The 19,633-nt window shown below is 45.8% G+C and overlaps 1 protein-coding gene and 1 pseudogene across 3 annotated transcripts in view; one reads left to right on the top strand and one right to left on the bottom strand.

The window, feature by feature from the left end:
- Positions 1 to 15,837, top strand: part of COPS3 (COP9 signalosome subunit 3) — a 41,309-nt gene extending 25,472 nt beyond the window's left edge. For all 3 annotated transcript variants that reach the window (XM_074388307.1, XM_074388308.1, XM_039476391.2), the window contains exons 9-12: positions 3,872 to 3,958; positions 10,230 to 10,343; positions 11,964 to 12,044; positions 12,986 to 15,837. In XM_074388307.1, the coding sequence (XP_074244408.1) occupies positions 3,872 to 3,958; positions 10,230 to 10,343; positions 11,964 to 12,044; positions 12,986 to 13,039 (336 nt within the window). In that variant the 3' untranslated portion in view covers positions 13,040 to 15,837. The remainder of the gene's footprint in view (positions 1 to 3,871; positions 3,959 to 10,229; positions 10,344 to 11,963; positions 12,045 to 12,985) is intronic.
- A 2,180-nt stretch (positions 15,838 to 18,017) lies between these two features.
- LOC141581741 (actin, cytoplasmic 2-like) lies at positions 18,018 to 19,390 on the bottom strand (annotated as a pseudogene).
- Between the last annotated feature and the right edge of the window lie 243 nt (positions 19,391 to 19,633).

Here is a 19,633-nt window from a genome sequence, read left to right on the forward strand (position 1 = left end):
TTCAGCCTCCCAAAGTGCTAGGATTACAGGTGTGAGCCACTGCACCCAGATGCTAGCCCAGTTTTTCCTACTAGAAAATCCAAGTAAGTCTCAACAGGTAGACTATATGAGTAGGTGATGACATTGCGGGCTAGCAGGCAGCTAGGGATGGGTTAAATCTGCCACCTCCGATGCTGAAATACTTTGTATTAACATTTTAGTGGATTTTTTACAGGTTCCTCTTCTCTGTTTCTTTTCTGTGTATATGTATAAACTCTTCCAATTATATGTAATTGGGGTCATATGAACACTACATGCTATTCTCAACCCTGCCTTTTTTTTTTTTTTTTTTTTTTTTTTTTTTTTTTTTGAGACCAAGTCTCGCTCCGTTGCCCAGGCTCTGGAGTGCAGTGGTATGATTTCAGCTCACTTCAGCCTCTGCCTCCTGGGTTCAAGTGATTCTCTTGTCTCAACCTCCCAAGTAGCTGGGACTACAGGTGCACACCACCACACCCAGCTAATTTTTTTTTATTTTTAGTAGAGACGGGGTTTCACTATGTTGGCCAGGCTGGTCTGGAACTCCTGACTTCAAGTGATCCGCCTACCTCAGCCTCCCAAAGTGCTAAGATTACAGGCATAAGCCACTGCGCCCAGCCTACTTTTATATAGAAATGGGATCCCACTGTGTTGGCCAGGCTAGAATGTTGACTTTAGAGTCTTCATTTGTGTTAAACTACTTGTGTACCTAAAGTTAGCAGTAATTTCAGTTTCTTGGGTACTGTTCTCTGAACTAAAGGATATGTAAGTTTTAAAATTATTGGTTTATCAAGAATTTAGGGCCAGGCACTTAACCCCTGTACGTCCAGCACTTTCGGGAGCTGAAGCAGGAGGATAGCTTGAAACCAGGAGTTCAAAACCAGCATGGGCAACTAAGTGAGATCCCATCCTTACAAAAAATAAAAAAACAAAATCAACTGGGCACAGTGGTGCACACCTGCAGTCTCAACTACTTGGGAGGCTGAAGTGGGAGGTTCGCTTAAGCTGCTGTGAACTGTGATTGCACCTGTGCACTCTAGCCTGGCCAACAGAGCAAGACTTCATCTCTTTAAAAAAAGAAAAAGGGCTGGGCATGGTGGCTGGCTGGCTCATGCCTGTAATCCCATCACTTTGGGAGGCCAAGCCAGGCAGTTCATGAAGTCAGGAGTTCGAGACCAGTCTGGCCAACATAGCGAAACCACATCTCTACTAAAAATACAAAAAATTAGTCGGGTATGGTGGCAGGCACCTATAATTTCAGCTACTGAGGAGACTAAGGTAGGAGAATTGCTTGAACCTGAGAGGCAGAGGTTGCAGTGAGCCAAGATCATGCCACTACACTCCAGCCCAGGTGACAGTGCGAGACTCTGTCTCAAAAAGAAAGGGAATTTTCAAGATGAGGGTTTTAATATACCCAGCTCTGAAAATGCCATTGTTGTAAATATTGCCAGCTGCCATTAAGGAAGGAGATCTTGCTGGGTGCAGTGGCTCACACCTGTAATTCCAGCACTTTGGAAGCCAAGGTGGGTGGTTCCAAAGTGAGTTCAGGAGTTCAAGACTGGCCTGACCAATATGATGAAATCCCATCTCTATGAAAAATAACAAAAATTAGCCGGGCATGGTAGCAGGTGGTTGTAATCCCAGATACTCGGGTGGCTGAGACAGGAGAATCTCTTGAACACAGGAGAATCTTGAATTCAGGATGCAGAGGTTACAGTGAGCCAAAATCACACCATTGTACTCTAGCCTGGGCAACAAGTGCAAAACTCTGTCTCAAAAAAAAAGAAAAGAAGCTGGGCGCGGTGGCGCAAGCCTGTAATCCCAGCACTTTGGGAGGCCGAGGCAGGTGGATCACGAGGTCAAGAGATCGAGACCATCCTGGTCAACATGGTGAAACCCCGTCTCTACTAAAAATACAAAAAATTAGCTGGGCATGGTAGCACGTGCCTGTAATCCCAGCTACTCAGGAGGCTGAGGCAGGAGAATTGCCTGAACCCAGGAGGTGGAGGTTGTGGAGAGCCGAGATCGCGCCATTGCACTCCAGCCTGGGTAACAAGAGCGAAACTCCGTCTCAAAAAAAAAAAAAAAAAAAAAAGAAAAGAAAAAGAAAGGAACTCTTTTTTTTTTTTTTTTTTTTTGAGACAGAGTTTCGCTCTCGTTACCCAGGCTGGAGTGCAATGGCGCGATCTCAGCTCACCGCAACCTCCGCCTCCTGGGTTCAGGCAATTCTCCTGCCTCAGCCTCCTGAGTAGCTGGGATTATAGGCACGCATCACCATGCCCAGCTAATTTTTTGTATTTTTAGTAGAGACGGGGTTTCACCATGTTGACCAGGTTGGTCTCGATCTCTCGACCTCGTGATCCACCCGCCTCGGCCTCCCAAAGTGCTGGGATTACAGGCTTGAGCCACCGCGCCCGGCAAAAGGAACTCTTTTAATATGTTCCTGAAAGGGGGCATTTTCATCAGACCCCAAGAGAGCAGTAGTAAACAATGGTTTCCCTCATGTGCCCCAAGTGTGCAGCCTCTTTTATTTAACTCCCCTATTTGTTTGAAAATGTTAACTTTAAATTTTGAATAATGAGTGTTATTTTTAAAATTTCATTTAATAGTTTATATATATATATATATATATATATATATATATTTTTTTTTTTTTTTTTTTTTGAGACGGAGTTTTGCTCTTGTTACCCAGGCTGGAGTGCAATGGCGTGATCTCAGCTCACCGCAACCTCCGCCTCCTGGGTTCAGGCAATTCTCCTGCCTCAGCCTTCTCAGTAGCTGGGATTACAGGCACGTGCCATCATGCCTAGCTAATTTTTTGTATTTTTAGTAGAGACAGGGTTTCACCATGTTGACCAGGATGGTCTCGATCTCTTGACCTCGTGATCCACCCGCCTCAGCCTCACAATGTGCTGGGATTACAGGCTTGAGCCACTGCGCCTGGCTTAGTTTATATATTTATAATACAAAATTCAAAAGATGAAAATCTCCATAAAGATGTGCATACCTTGGATTCCTTTTCAGTTTACATATGCATAAAATTAATCCTTTTTTATTACTCCTCTAGGAAATTAATGACAAGCCACTGGATTCGTCAGTTTTTTGTTTGTTTTGTTTTTTGAGATGGAGTCTCACTCTGTCACCCAGGTTGGATGCAGGGGTGTGATTTTGGCTCACTGCAACTTCCACCTCCCAAGTTTAAGTGATTCTCCTGCTTCAGACTCCCATGTAGCTGGGATTACAGGAGGTTGAAGCAGGAGAATCGCTACCATGTCTGGCTAATATTTGTATTTTTAGTAGAGCTGGAGTTTCACCATGTTGGCCAGGCTAATCTGGAACTCCTGACTTCAAGTGATCCACCTGACCTGGCCTCCCAAAGTGCTGGGCTTACAGGCGTGAGCCACTGCGTCTAGCCTGTCAGTTTTAAGTCATCTACACAAATTTATTTTGTACATCAGTGGGAAGAGCTCTGTACACATTTTATTGTTGTTGTTGTTGAGATGGAGTCTCATTCTGTCGCCCAGGCTAGAGTGCGGTGGCACGATCTCAGCTCGCTGCAGCCCCCACCTGAAGAGGGTTCAAGCAATTCTTCTGCTTCAGCCTCCCAAGTAGCAGGGACTACAGGCTTGTGCTACCAAACTCAGCTAGTTTTTTTTTTTTTTTTTTTAGTAGAGACGGGGTTTCACCGTGTTAGCCAGGATGGTCTTGATCTCCTGACCTCGTGATCCACCCGCCCTGGCCTCCCAAAGTGCTGGGATTACAGGCATGAGCCACTCGCCCGGCTGCTCTGTATACTTAATAAAATGTCTTTCCTTTGTTGTTCCTACATGTGACTAATTCTGCTTCTGACTTTCAGACCTTTTTAACTCTATCATTACAAGATATGGCAAGTCGTGTGCAGTTATCTGGACCTCAGGAGGCAGAAAAATATGTTCTGCACATGGTAAGTGGATTTTCTTTTTTATATTTTTATTTTTAGAGACACGTCTTGTTCTTGTTACCCAGGCTGGAGTGTAGTGGCACAGTCTCAGCTCACTGCAACCTTTGCCCCCCAGATTCAAGCAATTCTCTTGCCTCAGTCTCCCGAGAGCTGGGACTACAGGCATGTACCACCACATCTGGCTAGTTTTTTGTATTTTTAATAGAAATGGGGTTTCGCCATGTTGCTCAGGCTGGTCTCGAACTCCTGACCTTGTGATCTGCCCGCCTCAGCCTCCCAAAGTGCTGGGATTACAGGCATGAGCCACTGTGCCGGCCTGGATTTTCATTTTTTAGAAAACTAATTACTGGATTTTTGTTTCTGTAAGAGTAACAGATGTTCATTGTGCAAAATATTAAAAATGAGAAAGGCAGGGGAACCTCCAGAGTCAACCACTATTGATAGTTTGGTCTATTTTCTTATAGTCCATGGGTTTTCTGCTTTTGGTGTGCTTGTATGATACACACACCAGGCTTGTGTACTATTTGTTCTCTCTTTTTTTTTTGAGATGATCTCATTTTGTTGCTCAGGTTGGAGTGCAGTGGCGCAATCTCAGCTTATTGCAACCTCGATCCCCTGGGTTTAAGTGATCCTCACACCACAGCCTCCCAATTAGCTGCGACTACAGGCGTCTGCCACCATGCCAGACTAATTTTGTATTTTTTGGTAGAGATGGGGTTTCTTCATGTTGCCCAGGCTGGGCTTGAACTCCTAGGCTCAATCTGCCCTCATGGGCCTTAAATTGCTGGAATTACATGTGTGAGCCACTGAGCCCAGCCTTGTACTCCTTATTATTATTATTATTAATTTTATTTTATTTATTTATTTTTTTGAGACAGAGTCTCAGTCTGTTGCCCAGGCTGAAGTGCAGTGATGTGATGATCTTGGCTTACTGCAAGCTCCGCCTCCTGGGTTCAAGTGATTCTCCTGTCTCAGCCTCCTGAGTACCTGGGATTACAGGCGCCTATATTTTCCTTATCAGAATTTTTGTAAACCTCATAACACTCATGAAATATTTTGGGTATACAAAGAGTTTTAACGTAGGGCTACTTTCTCTGCTTACCTGTGATGAGATCACAAGCTTTTGCCAGTATGTATGTAAAGCAATTGCCGTAGCAAGAAACCTTGCTCAATACTGTTGGGTGAACTACACAGTGTGCTTAGTGACATCACTGACTGATGTTCTGACTCGGTCTCTTCCCTCACTGAGGGTTTTGGTCTATGATGATGATTTATTTATTTATTTATTTATTTTTGAGACAGAGTCTCACACTGTCACCCAGGCTGGAGTGCAGTGGCGCAATCTAGGCTCACTGCAGCCTCCGCCTCCTGGGTTCAAGCAATTCTCCTGCCTCAGCCTCCTGAGTAGCTGGGATTACAGGCGTGGGCCACCATACCCGGCTAATTTTTGTATTTTTAGTAGAGATGAGGTTTCTCTATGTTGATCAGGCTGGTCTCGAATTCGTGACCTTGCGGTCTGCCCGCCTCGGCCTCCCGAATGCTGGGATGACAGGCGTGAGCCACTGCACCCAGCCTGTCCAAGATGATTATTATGCTGTGAGCAGCACTGACACAAAGGAGGCCAGAGCACACACCCACGTAGTTAGCACCCAGCTTCAGAAATGAAATCGCACCAGTGCACTGACACACCCTCTTATCACCCCCCAGTTGCATTTCCCCAATCTCAGCCCCACTCCAACCAGGCATCCATTCCTGATTTGGATAAGCCTCATTTAAATGACTTTATGATACCTGCCACATTGATGTATTGTAATCTACCTACCTGTTCAGTTACATAAGTACATAGTTCTGATCTGGTTTTAGTTTACTGAAAACAAACCTGTATCCTTAACTCAAGACAGGCAAAGCTTCATATGATTTCAGAATTAGGAGTAATAAAACTAGTTTCCCTTGTGATAACAGTGTACTGTATTTTGATTGATTGATTGTGACAGGGTCTTGCTGTGTGGCCCAGGCTGGAGTGCAGTGCCGTAATCATGGCTCACTGTAGCCTGGACTGCCTGGGCTTAAATGATCCTCTCACCTCAGCCTCCCAAGTAGCTGGGACTACAGGTGTGTGCCACCACACCCGGCTAATTTTTACATTTTTTTGTAGAGACAGGGTCTCATTATGTTGCCCAGGCACAACTTGAGGCTTCTGGCCTCAAGTGACCTTCCCACCTTGGCTTCCCAAAGTGCTGGGATTACAGGTATGCTGGGATTACAGCTGGGACTACAGCCACTGCACTTAGCTATTTCATTTGGATAGTTCAATTTACAATGTTCTAAAGGGTTTTTTGCTTCAATGTACCACTCGAAACATGCACACACCAAACAAAACTATTGCTCTGTGACTTGTATCTGCTAAGAGCATCTTACTAACCCCACAGGGGTTACACAGAATGAGTAACCTACAGATCCGCAAGAAATTCACTCTTCAGTGGTGAGTGAGAAGAAATACATGAGTCGTTATGACACCAGACAGGACATGCAAGGCAGCAATGCTTTGAGGGGTCAAAGTGGGTGTGAGTTTTGAACCCTGCTTAACCAGCCCAGATGCCCTGATAGGCTCTGGAGCAGTGGTTCTCCCCTGAGGGTGATTTCATCTGCCAGGAGACATTAGGCAACGTTGGGATATAGTTTTGGTTTTCACAGATGGGGGTGCTCCTGGTGTCTAATGGGTACAGGCCATGGCTGCTGCTAAACATCCCACAGTAAACCAGGACAGCCCACACACTGAAGCATTATCCGGCCCCAAATGTCAGTACTGCCAGGCTTGAGAAACCCTTCCCCTAGAATGAAAGGTTTGTGAGGTCAGGGTTTGTTTTTTTTTTTTAAGTAAACATTGGAAAAGTACACTTAAGTGTACAGCTAAACACATTTTCACAAAGTTTCCAACACCTAGATGAAGGAACAGAATATGAGCAGCACCTGGAAAATGTCCCTCATGCCTGTTCCCAGCCCTGTGCCTCGCTAGAAGGGTTGTTCCCATCCTGACTTCTAGCATCCTATTTTAAGTTTGTTTGTTTCCGAGCTTTATATAGAAGGAAACACACAGTACATACTTTCTGGGGATCTGGTTTTTGGCTCAGCCTGGTGAGAGTCATGCGTGATGCTCTACATAGCCTCAGTTCATTCGTTTTCAGGGCTACAGTGTTCCAGTGTTTGATACACCTTTCCATTTTAATTAGTTGGACATTGGGGTTGTTTCCAGTTCTGGTATATTTATTTTGAATAGTGCTGCTGTGGTGACGGTAGGTCCACATTTTGCTTAGGTACATTCCATCTGCTTCTTAAAGAGTCAGCTCTCTGTGATCACAGAGAACTATGCATTTTGTGTAGTATGTATTGGGGCTGGTTGCTGTTTCACTAAATAGCATCTATCCCTTCCAAAGCTACAGAGGAGTAGGCCAGCAGTTTTCATTTCTAACAAATGGACAAGTCATTATCACACATGGGGGGCATCTTGTTAGGAATAAAATATCTGTTTGGGACTTTTATTGGTATCTCACTTTTTAACTTCATGGGCAGGATTTGGCTTTGAGGATGAATCAAATAAATCCCCAGTAACTGATGCAAATAAATAATATATAGACCTTGAATCTGTCTTGGAATCAGCAGTGGTAAAGTTTTCTTGAAGAATCAGAAGATAGTTTCCACTGGGATGAAATGAAAATGTGTTAGGCTTTACTTTTTTTTTTTTTTTTTTTTTTTTTTTTGAGATGGAGTTTCACTCTTGTTACCCAGGCTGGAGTGCAGTGGCACAATCTCGGCTCACCGCAACCTCTGCCTCCCAGGTTCAGGCAATTCTCCTGCCTCAGCCTCCTGAGTAGCTCGGATTACAGGCATGTGCCACCATGCCCAGCTACTTTTTTGTATTTTTAGTAGAGACAGGGTTTCACCATGTTGACTAGGATGGTCTCGATCTCTTGACCTCATGATCCACCCGCCTCGGCCTCCCAAAGTGCTGGGATTACAGGCTTGAGCCACGGCACCCGGCCTAGGCTTTACTTTTTAAAATACAGTGGCCCAGCCTGGCCAACATGGCGAAACTCCATCTCTACAAAAATACAAAAAATTAGCCAGGCGAGGTGGCATACACCTATAGTCCCAGCTACTTGGGAGGCCAAGGTAAGAGAATCCCCTGAACCCAGAAGGTAGAGGTAGCAGTGAGCAGAGATCGAGCCACTGCACTCCAGCCTAGGTGACAGAGCAAGACGCCGTCTCAAAAAAAAAAAGGGAATGTAGGGCACGGTGGCTCAAGCCTGTAATCCCAGCACTTTGGGAGGCCGAGGCGGGTGGATCACAAGGTCAAGAGATCGAGACCATCCTGGTCAACATGGTGAAACCCCGTCTCTACTAAAAATATAAAAAATTAGCTGGGCATGGTGGCATGTGCCTGTAATCCCAGCTACTCAGGAGGCTGAGGCAGGAGAATTGCCTGAACCCAGGAGGCGGAGGTTGCGGTGAGCCGAGATCGCGCCATTGCACTCCAGCCTGGGTAACAAGAGCGAAACTCCTCAAAAAAAAAAAAAAAAAAAAAGGGAATGTAAATTATATCTCAATGCAATTGGTGTTGAAAAACATAAGGGCACCTCAAACATATCATGCTGAGTGAAGCCAGACCACAAAAGACTACATAATGTATGACTCCATTCATGTATCCAGAAAAGGCAAATCCATAAGAGACAAGAACAGATTGGTGGTTTCCAGGGGCTAGGAGGACAAGGGAATGGGGTGGGACTGCTAATGGGTCTGGAGGCCTCTTTCTAGGGTAATGAAAATGCTCCAGAACTAGATAGAGATGGTGGGTGCACAGCATTGTAGAATGCATTAAGTGTCAATGAATTGCTCACTTTAAAATGGTAGGCCAGATGTGGTGGCTCATGCCTGTAATCCTAACTCTTTGGGAGGCTGAGGCGAGCAGATCACTTGAGGTTAGGAGCTCAAAACCAGGCTGGCCACCACGCTGAAACCCTGTGTCTATTAAAAATACAAAAAAATTAGCTGGGTGTGGTGGTAGGCACCTGTAATCTCAGTTACTTAGGAGGCTGAGGCAGGAGAATTGCTTGAACCCAGGAGGCAGAGGTTGCAGTGAGCTGAGAACGCACCACTGCACTTCAGCCTGGGAATAAATAAAATAAAATGGTTAATTACGTTGTGTGGACTTCACCTCAACAACAAAAATGCAAGGGTAGGGATTTTGTGTGTGTGTGTGCATCAGTTTCATACCTCTTAGCATCTATAATGGTGCCTAAGCAAATAGTAGGGTGTTGGATAAACAAATGGTGCTTAAAAATATACAAGTTTGGCCAGGCGCGGTGGCTCACGCCTGTAATCCCAGCACTTTGGGAGGCCGAGGCAGGCGGATCACGAGGTCAAGGGATTGAGACCATCCTGGTCAACATGGTGAAACCTCGTCTCTGCTAAAAGTACAAAAAATTAGCTGGGCGGCCGGGCGCGGTGGCTCAAGCCTGTAATCCCAGCACTTTGGGAGGCCGAGGCGGGTGGATCACGAGGTTGAGAGATCAAGACCATCCTGGTCAACATGGTGAAACCCCGTCTCTACTAAAAAATACAAAAAACTAGCTGGGCGTGGTGGCGCGTGCCTGTAATCCCAGCTACTCAGGAGGCTGAGGCAGGAGAATTGCCTGAGCCCAGGAGGCGGAGGTTGCGGTGAGCCGAGATCACGCCATTGCACTCCAGCCTGGGTAACAAGAGCGAAACTCCGTCTCAAAAAAAAAAAAAAAAAAAAAAAAAAATTAGCTGGGCATGGTGGTGCGTGCCTGTAATCCCAGCTACTCAGGAGGCTGAGGCAGGAGAATTGCCTGAACCCAGGAGGCGGAGGTTGCGGTGAGCCGAGATCGTGCCATTGCACTCCAGCCTGGGTAACAAGAACGAAACTCCATCTCAAAAAAAAAAAGTGTGTGTGTGTGTGTGTGTGTGTGTATATATATGTATGTATGTATGTATGTATGTATATGTGTATATATATGTATATATGTATATATATGTATGTATATATGTATATATATGTATGTATGTATATGTATATATATGTGTGTATATATATACACACACACACACACACACACACACAAGTTTGTTTATATCCGTGTTGCCTTCTGTGCTTTTCCCTGATTATAGTAGATGACTCTGTATTCATATAGCATATAGCATTCGGATCTAAACTGCTTTCCTGATTTCTTTTTTCTTTTTTTTTTTTTTTTGGTAGATAGAAGATGGTGAGATTTTTGCAAGTATTAACCAGAAGGACGGTATGGTCAGTTTCCATGATAACCCTGAAAAATATAATAACCCAGCCATGCTTCATAACATTGATCAGGAGGTAAACATGAATGCCATATTTTTATTTTTTTAATTGACAGTTGAAATGTATTTGAAATACTGCTCCTGTGTTCCAGGTAATTTTAGTTTTAAGTACAGGTAGTTCCCAGTCTATGTACACCTTAGTTACTAGAAAGTTAATTTCAAAATGGGCTGCTTAAGGAGAACTGCTTGAACCCTAGAGGCAGGGGTTACAGTGAGCTGCAGTTGTGCCACAGCACTCCAGCTTGGGCAACAGAGCAAGACTCTGTCTCAAGAAAAACAACAACAAAAACCAGAATGGGCTGCTTAAAACTCTTCCAGGCTGGACGCAGTAGCTCGCACCTGTAATCCCAGCACTTTGGGAGACTGAAGTGGGTGGATCTCCTGAGGTCAGGAGTTGGAGACCAGCCTGGCCAACATGGCGAAACCCATCTCTACTGGAAAAAAAAAAATAATTAGCTGGACATGGTGGTGTGTACCTGTAATCCCAGCTACTCTGGAGGCTGAGGCAGGAAAATCGCTTAGAAGAACCTGGGAGACAGAGGTTGCAGTTACCTGAGATCACGCCACTGCACTCCAGCCTGGGAAACAGAGGGAGACTCTAGCTCAAAAAAAAAAAAAAAAAACTCGGCTGGGCGCAGTGGCTCACGCCTATAATCCCAGCACTTTGGGAGGCCGAGGCGGGTGGATCACGAGGTCAAGAGATCGAGACCATCCTGGTCAACATGGTGAAACCCCGTCTCTACTAAAAATACAAAAAAATTAGCTGGGCATGGTGGCACATGCCTGTAATCCCAGCTACTCAGGAGGCTGAGGCAGGAGAATTGCCTGAACCCAGGAGGCGGAGGTTGCGGTGAGCCGAGATCGCGCCATTGCACTCCAGCCTGGGTAACGAGAGCAAAACTCCGTCTCAAAAAAAAAAAAAAAAAACACCTCTTTCTGATTGTATGGGTATAAATAAATAGTGGATTAGACATCCAGCTAGCTCATCAAAACCTCTCTTAACTCTGAAAACACTTGAAGGGCCTAATATAACTTGATTCCCAGCTGCCACTTACAACACAGGGCCTTGTGATTTTGCTGAAATGTCTGTTGAGTTCCAGGTTGGGAGGTCAGGAAACATCTCTCCCTGTGTCTGTCAGAAGCAGAGTCGGGGTGGCTGGAGGAGAAGAGTAGAGCACCCTCCTGAAGGTCCCCTTCAGGCAGCAGCATGGGCCACAGCAGCAGCAGCCACCTCTGTGTCTCCTGAGGGCATGCTGCCCTGATTCTGGGGCTGAAGGGGACATTTTTTGGGTGGTCTATGTTTCTAACTTCTTAGCAGGGAAGTGAACTGAATATTAAATCTCAGAAAACTGTTTTTTCATAACTAATTTGATGACAAAATGTCACCTGAAATGTTGTCTGGTCTTTTATCTCAGTGTGAATATACTCCAGTTTCACTGCAAAACATGCTATGTGTTTGATTATGAGGTTTGCCTGGGTCCTGTTGGGTGGGGTATTAGGTATGGTTTCAGAGCAAGAGATTGTGAACCTATGGCACTCATGTTAACAGCCATGTTAACAGTCTAACAGTAAGTTAGAAAGGATGCAGTTGACCTGAATCTGCTACTGACCACCTTCTGATGTGCCTGTCATGCAGATGCTGAAGTGCATAGAGCTGGATGAGCGACTGAAGGCCATGGACCAGGAGATCACAGTGAACCCTCAGTTTGTGCAAAAGGTGATCACAGTTCTCCTTATAAGAAGTAGACTGGCCGGGCGCGGGGGCTCAAGCCTGTAATCCCAGCACTTTGGGAGGCCGAGGCGGGTGGATCACAAGGTCGAGAGATTGAGACCAACCTGGTCAACATGGTGAAACCCCGTCTCTACTAAAAATACAAAAAATTAGCTGGGCATGGTGGCGCGTGCCTATAATCCCCGCTACTCAGGAGGCTGAGGCAGGAGAATTGCCTGAACCCAGGAGGCAGAGGTTGCGGTGAGCCGAGATCGCGCCATTGCACTCCAGCCTGGGTAACAAGAGTGAAACTCCGTCTCAAAAAAAAAAAAAAAAAAAAAAAAGAAGTAGACTGGGCCGTGCACAGTGGCTCACGCCTGTAATCCCAGCACTTTGGGAGGCCAAGGCAGATGGATTACCTGGGGTCAGGAGTTCAAGACCAGCCTGACCAACATGGAGAAACCCCGTCTCTACTAAAAATACAAAATTAGCTGGGCATGGTGGCACTGCCTGTAATCCCAGCTACTCGGGAGGCTGAGGCAGGAGAATTGCTTGATCCCAGGAGGCAGAGGTTGCAGTGAGCTGAGATCACGCCATTGCACTCCAGCCTGGACAACAAGAGCAAAACTCCATCTCAAAAAAAAAAAAAGTAGACTGGGTGGAGAAGGAGGGATGTTGTCACATCAGGCACAGGAACTAAGTTTCAGGTTATTAAGTATTTCTTGAAAACCTTTACCATACAATCATGGAGAAATTCAAGTTGAGAGCATTTTCAAGTGACAGCCTGCAACACTTAGGGATGCTTAGGGTGGTTCCTGAATTGCCTGCCCTTGATCACAGGGTGGCTTTGTTCTGGGAGGGACCAGGTAACTGGTGTGCTTACTGGGCTGCTGGAGAACCCTAGATAAAGGCAAACATAAATATGTAGCTTCACTTTCCATTTACAGAGTATGGGCTCACAAGAAGATGACTCAGGAAACAAACCATCCAGTTACTCCTGAAACTAACATCCATCCTGAGCTGAACAAGAGAAACTACCATCTTGGCCAGTGGCAAACATTCAGAGGGCAGCAGAGAGGACCAAGCCTGTGTCACCTGGTTATTAAGAAATTAAGTTTTGTTTTGACATCTTCAGTCCTATGTGCTTTCAGAAAACCATTCTCTCTGCAAAGAAAGGAAACAAATTTGCAAACTTTAAAGTCTGTCATGGATTTATTTATCCTCAGATTATTGTTATTGCATTAAATCTACCTTTTTGTTTTAAATTGCTTGAACATTAATGTGTCATCCGTATCACTTTTTTCCCCTCTGAAAAGTTTTTACTAAGCACATTCATTGTGAACAGAAATAGTTAGATTTTAGGAATTTTTGGAAGATTTGAATCTGAAAGGTTTTTTTTTTTTAATTCATTGACACATTCGTATCTAAAAAAAAAAATCTAAAAGTTGTTATCAGTGTCTAAAAAAAAAAGGCCAGACATGGTGGCTCACACTTGTATGTAATATCCTAGCACTTTGGAAGGCCAAGGCAGGATTGCTTGAGGCCAGGAATTCAGACTACCTTGGTTAACATAGTGAGACCCTGTCTGTATGAAAAAAAAAAAAAAAAAAAAGAGGTAGGACAGTCCATAAGGCATAACCTAATTTAAAAAATTAACATTAACATGCATATTGGTGAGAGTATGAATTGTGGATCACGAGATGCCATTGGCACTTCACTTTTTTTTGAGACAGGGTCTCTGTCTCCCAGGCTGGAGTGCAATGGTGCGATCATGGCTCACCTAAACTTCCCAGACTCAGGTGATTCTCCCACCTCAGCTTTCTAAGTAGCTGGGGCTGCAGGCAAGCACCACCACAGCCAACTAATTTTTTTTGTTTTTTTGGTTTTTTTTTAATAGAGATGGGTTTTGCTGGGTTGCCCAGGTGGTGTCACAAGCACCTTCTAGCCCTTAGTGTGGGCTACGCTTTTGTAGTCTTGAGAATGGCTTTTCTCCCCCTCTCGATTTAACAGTTTTTAAGAGACAAATGGCAGGCTTTCCCACTGTTTCTTCTCAAAGCATTTCAGGTAAACTGATAGCTGCATTTTGATGACGTTCGGGGCCTCTCCTCACACGAATTTGGACTCAGATTTACTGATTTAGCCCTGGCATGGTGTAGAGCCGAATAAAGTGTGGAGACATGCCTGTAATCCCAGCTACCCGCGAGGCTGAGGCAGGAGTGTCACCTGAACCCAGGAGGCAGAGGTTGCAGTGAGGTGAGATTGCGCCATTGCACTCCAATGGGCAACAAGAGCAAACTCCATCTCAAAAAAAAAGTGTGGCCAGGTTAAAACACATCAAATTTGGGCCTTAAAAAACATTTCTCTCTTACTACAAACATTCAGTTCTTTGTATGAAGTCACATTTTCATTATTTAAAAAAGAAACCTCGGCCGGGCGCGGTGGCTCAAGCCTGTAATCCCAGCACTTTGGGAGGCCGAGGCGGGTGGATCACGAGGTCAAGAGATCGAGACCATCCTGGTCAACATGGTGAAACCCCGTCTCTACTAGAAATACAAAAAATTAGCTGGGCATGGTGGCGCGTGCCTATAATCCCAGCTACTCAGGAGGCTGAGGCAGGAGAATTGCCTGAACCCAGGAGGCGGAGGTTGCAGTGAGCCGAGATCGTGCCATTGCACTCCAGCCTGGGTAACAAGAGCGAAAACTCCGTCTCTTAAAAAAAAAAAAAAAAAAAAAAAAGAAACCTCAGCCGGGTGCAATGGCTCACACCTGTAATCCCAGCACTTTGGGAGGCTGAAGTGGGTGGATCACCAGAGGTCAGGAATTCCAGACCGGCCTGGCCTGGTTTCACTAACATGGTGAAACCCCATCTCTACTAAAAATACAAAAAAAAATTAGTTGGGGGTGTGGGGGTGGCAGGTGCCTATAGTCTCAACTACTAGGGAGGCTGAAGAAGGAGAATCACTTGAACCCAGGAGGCGGAGGTTGTAGTGAGCCGAGATTGCGCCATTGCACTCCAGCCTGGGCAACAAGAGCAAGACTCGATACTAAAAAAGAAAAAGAAGGCCGAGTGCAGTGGCTCACGCCTGTAATCCCGGCACTTTGGGAGGCCAAGGTGGGCTGATCACAAGCAAGAGATCGAGACCATCTTGGCCAACATGGTGAAACCCCATCACTACTAAAAATACAGAAAAATTAGCTGGGTGTGGTGGCACGTGCCTGTGGTCCCAGCTACTTGGTGAGGCTGAGGCGGAAGAATCGCTTGAACCCAGGAGGTGGAGGTTGCAGTGAGCCGAGATTGCGCCACTGCACTCCAGCCTGGGCAACAGAGCAAGACTCCATCTCAAAAAAGAAAAAGAAACCTCATGAGTCACACAAAAAGTTGCCCCTAAGGCTTTGGAGGTCGTATGGCCTATTGTAACTACTCTGTGTTGCTGCAGGGAAGTGTAGAGCTGTGCATGAGCGAATGTGGCTGTGTTGCAGTAAAACTTTATTTATAAAAAGTAGCAGCAGGCCAGGTTTGACCTGAAGCCCGTAGTTTGCTGACCCATCAACTAAACTCAAATTCTCTAACACGTGAATTAGGACTATTGGTGGGTTGCATCACTTTCACTTGCTTATGTTTCAAGTTGTTTGGTAAGTCACATTTTCATTATTAAATAATGGCAGCAATTAAGAAAAAATATTTAATGGAAAATGATCTCTTATCTGTGTAGTGAATTACAGACCCTGTTTTATTTTTAAAAAAACAAAAACGACAACTCATTTATCTGGATCTGAAATTAAAATCACTTAAAATGTGTGTGAGAATTCCTAGTACTTGGCCGTCGACACTATGCAAATGAAAAGTAACTCTCGTGAGCTGCTAATGATGTGGACACTATTATAATTTTTTCCCAAGATGGATTCGTTACAATACTGCATTTTTCGGAAAGTTTGAACTGAAAAGGGGTATGTTGCTTAGAACCTTTTCCTAGTACCCGCAAACCCTTGAGTCAGTGTTTGAGGAGAGTGCTGGTCATGATCGTCACAGCTTTCAATCCCCTGTTCTGTGTTCTGCTTCTGGGCTAGATCTCTGCAAACCAGCAGGAAGGGGATTACAGCTTGTGGGAGAAAGGGACAGACTCCTGTGTCTGCCTCTGCTGAGCAGTATGGTCCAGGCAATTCGGCTTCCAGTGCGCAGTTTCCCCCATGCTCCTAGAATTAGCCTCAGCGCAGCCCCTTAGAGGTAAGGGCCAGGAGGCAGGCCTCCTCCATCTCCCCACTGTGCCCCACTTCAGACTTTATTCATCCCCATCTTTTCCCCTTTGTTACCCAAACCCTAAGGGGTGGTATTTGTTCACTGTAGCTACTACCTCAGTGAGACTACTGATTGTTGTTTTTAGAGACAGAGTCTTGCTCTGTCACCAGGCTGGAGTGCAGTGATGCCATCTCAGCTCACTGCAACCTCTGCCTCCCAGGTTCAAGCAATTCTCCTGCCTCAGCCTCTTGAGTAGTTGGGACTACAGGAGCACGCCTCCACACCCAGCTAATTTTTTGTATTTTTAGTAGAGACGGGGTTTCACCATGTTGGCCAGGATGACCTCAATCTTTCGACCTCATGATCCCCCTGCCTCAGCCTCCCAAAGTGCTGGGATTATAGGTGTGAGCCACCAGACCCAGCCTTGATTTTTTTTTTTTTTTTTTTTTTTGAGTCTCACTCTGTAACCTAGGCTGGAGTGTAGTGGTGCGATCTTGGCTCACTGCAACTTCTATCTCCTGGGTTCAAGCAATTCTCCTGCCTCAGCCTCCCTGATAGCTGGGATTACCTGCCACCACGCCCAGCTAATTTTTGTATTTTACTAGAGATGGGATTTCACGATGTTGGCCAAGGTGGTCTCGAACTCCTGCTTTCAAGCAATCCACTCACCTCAGCCTCCCAAAGTGCTGGGATTACAGGCATGAGCCACCATGCCTGGGGAATTTTTTTTTTTTTCCTTCGGCAGCACTTTTATTTTCCTTACACAATGATGTGTTGCTGGGGCCTAATGTTCTCACGTAACAGAAAAAAAAATGTGTTGTCATCTCAAAGAATCGAGAATTGCGTACAAGAAAACCTTACATAAATTAAAAGGATGAATACATTTACAGGTGGAAATGCAAACTGCTTCCATCTCAAGACAAGTAGCAGCTCATGGTGTTCTGGCAGGAAAACAGCTAAGAAAGGAAACTGGGTCCTACAGCTCGGACTTTTCCAACCCTGATAGACCGGCAAGGCAGAAACAATCAGTTCAGGAGCCCTTACCAGCCTCTACAGAAATCCCAGAGCACTCAGCCCTGACACATTAATGCCCTGCACAGATCAGAGACTGCTGGACACACAGACCGACCAACCCACCGACTTGTCTTCCAGAAGCCAGTTCTTAACGTCAGCCACGAAGTGACCAAGGCACAAGTACTAAGAGTTGAAATCAAAGATAAGTATAGGGCATTAAATACCATGGATTTTTTTTTTTTTTTTGAGATGGAGTTTTGCTCTTGTTATCCAGGCTGGAGTGCAATGGCGCGATCTCGGCTCACCGCAACCTCTGCCTCCTGGGTCCAGGCAATTCTCCTGCCTCAGCCTCCTGAGTAGCTGGGATTATAGGCACGCACCACCATGCCCAGCTAATTTTTTCTATTTTTAGTAGAGACGGGGTTTCACCATGTTGACCAGGATGGTCTCGATCTCTTGACCTTGTGATCCACCCACCTCAGCCAATACCATGGACTTTTACGTCAGATATCCGTGAATAAGAAAATATGATGGCTATCATTTAAACTTGAATACAAGGTCAAAATCAGCAACAAGTTCTACAATCCAGTGCTAATATCAGATACAAATTTAAAGGACAATTTCTTTTTGAAGGTTTATTCCAATTTTGTGAGGCTAGCATGAGATAGATGCATTTGCCAGGGGCAAATTTATACTTAGGAATTAACCCATGCAACAAATGCCATACATCAGCTCACAGTCCATTTGTGCTGGACAATGATGGAGCTCAACTCTTCATACGCCTGCTTGCTGACCCACATCTGCTGGAAGGTGGAAAGTGAGGCCAGGATGGAACTGCTGATCCACATTGAGTACTTGCACTCACAGGGAAGCACGATGATCTTGACCTTCATGGTGCTGGGCACCAGGGCAGTGATCTCCTTCTGTATCCTGTCATGATGCCCGGGTACATGTGATGCCACCAGACAGCACCGTGTTGGCATACAGGTCTTTGCAGATGTCCACGTCACACTTCATGATGAAGGTGAGGGTGGTCTCATGGATGCTGCAAGATTCCATACCCAGGAAGGAAGACTGGAAGAGTGCCTCCAGACACCGGAACTGCTCGTTGCCAATGTCCAATGTCGATGACCTGCCATCGGGCAGCTCACAGCTCTTCTCCAGGGAGGAGAAGGATGTGGCAGTGGCCATCTCATGGCCAGACAGGTCCAGACACAGGATGGCATGGGGAGGGCGTAGCCCTCATAGATAGGTACCATGTGGTGGCCACCTCCAGAGTCCAGGACAATGCCAGTCGTGCACCCAGAGGTGTAGAGGGACAGCATGGCCTGGATGGCCACATAAGTGGCTCAGGCGTTGAAGGTCTAAACATGATCTGAGTCATCTTCTCTCTGTTAGCCTTGGGGCTCAGAGGGTCTTAGGTCAGCAGCACTGGATGCTCCTCCGGAACCACATGCAGCTTATTGCAGGTGTGGTGCCAGATCTTCTCCATGTCGTCTGTATTAGCCTGTTTTCACACTGCTGATAAAGACATACCCAAGACTGGAAAATTTACAAAAGAAAAGAGGTTTAATGGACTTACAGTTCCACCTGGCTGGGGAGACCTCACAATCATGGCAGAAGGCAAGGAGGAGCAAGTCACATCTTACATGGATGGCAGCAGGCAGAGAGAGAGAGAGAGAGAGAGAGAGCAGGGAAACTCCTGTTTTAAAAACCACCAGATCTTGTGAGACGTATTCAGTATCATGAGAACAGCATGGGAAAGACCTGCCTCCATGATTAAATTCCCCTGCCCCAGTTCCTCCCATGACACGTGAGAATTGTGGGAGTTACAATTCAAGATGAGATTTGGATGGAAACACAGCCAAACCATATCATCGTCTCAGTTAGTGATGATGCCGTGCTCAATGAGATATTTCAAGGTCAGGATGCCTCGTCACCCATGTAAGAGTCCTTCTGGCCCATGCCCACCATCATACCCTGGAACCAGGGATGCCCAACAATGGAGGGAAACACAGCTTGGGGGGCATTGTCCAGCAAAGCCAGCTTTGCACATGCCAAAGCCACTGTCAGTGATGAGTGTGGGGATCTCTTCTTCCATTGTGATTGGCAGAGGAGCGGGGCAGTGCAATGGTGGGCGCTCAGGCTGGCAGCCATGCGTGAGACCAGGGGTTAATTTTGAAAATCTCTTTTTTTGTTTTAGAGTCTCACTCTGTCACCCAGGCCAGAGTGCAGTGGTGCAATCTCAGTTCACTGTACTCCAGTGCAAACTTCGCCTCCCGGGTTCAAGTGATTCTTGTGCCTCAGCCTCCTGAGTAGCTGAGATTACAGGTGCCTGCCACCA

Source organism: Saimiri boliviensis, chromosome 17, assembly GCF_048565385.1.
Source record: "Saimiri boliviensis isolate mSaiBol1 chromosome 17, mSaiBol1.pri, whole genome shotgun sequence".
In the NCBI taxonomy this organism is placed as follows: domain Eukaryota; kingdom Metazoa; phylum Chordata; class Mammalia; order Primates; family Cebidae; genus Saimiri; species Saimiri boliviensis.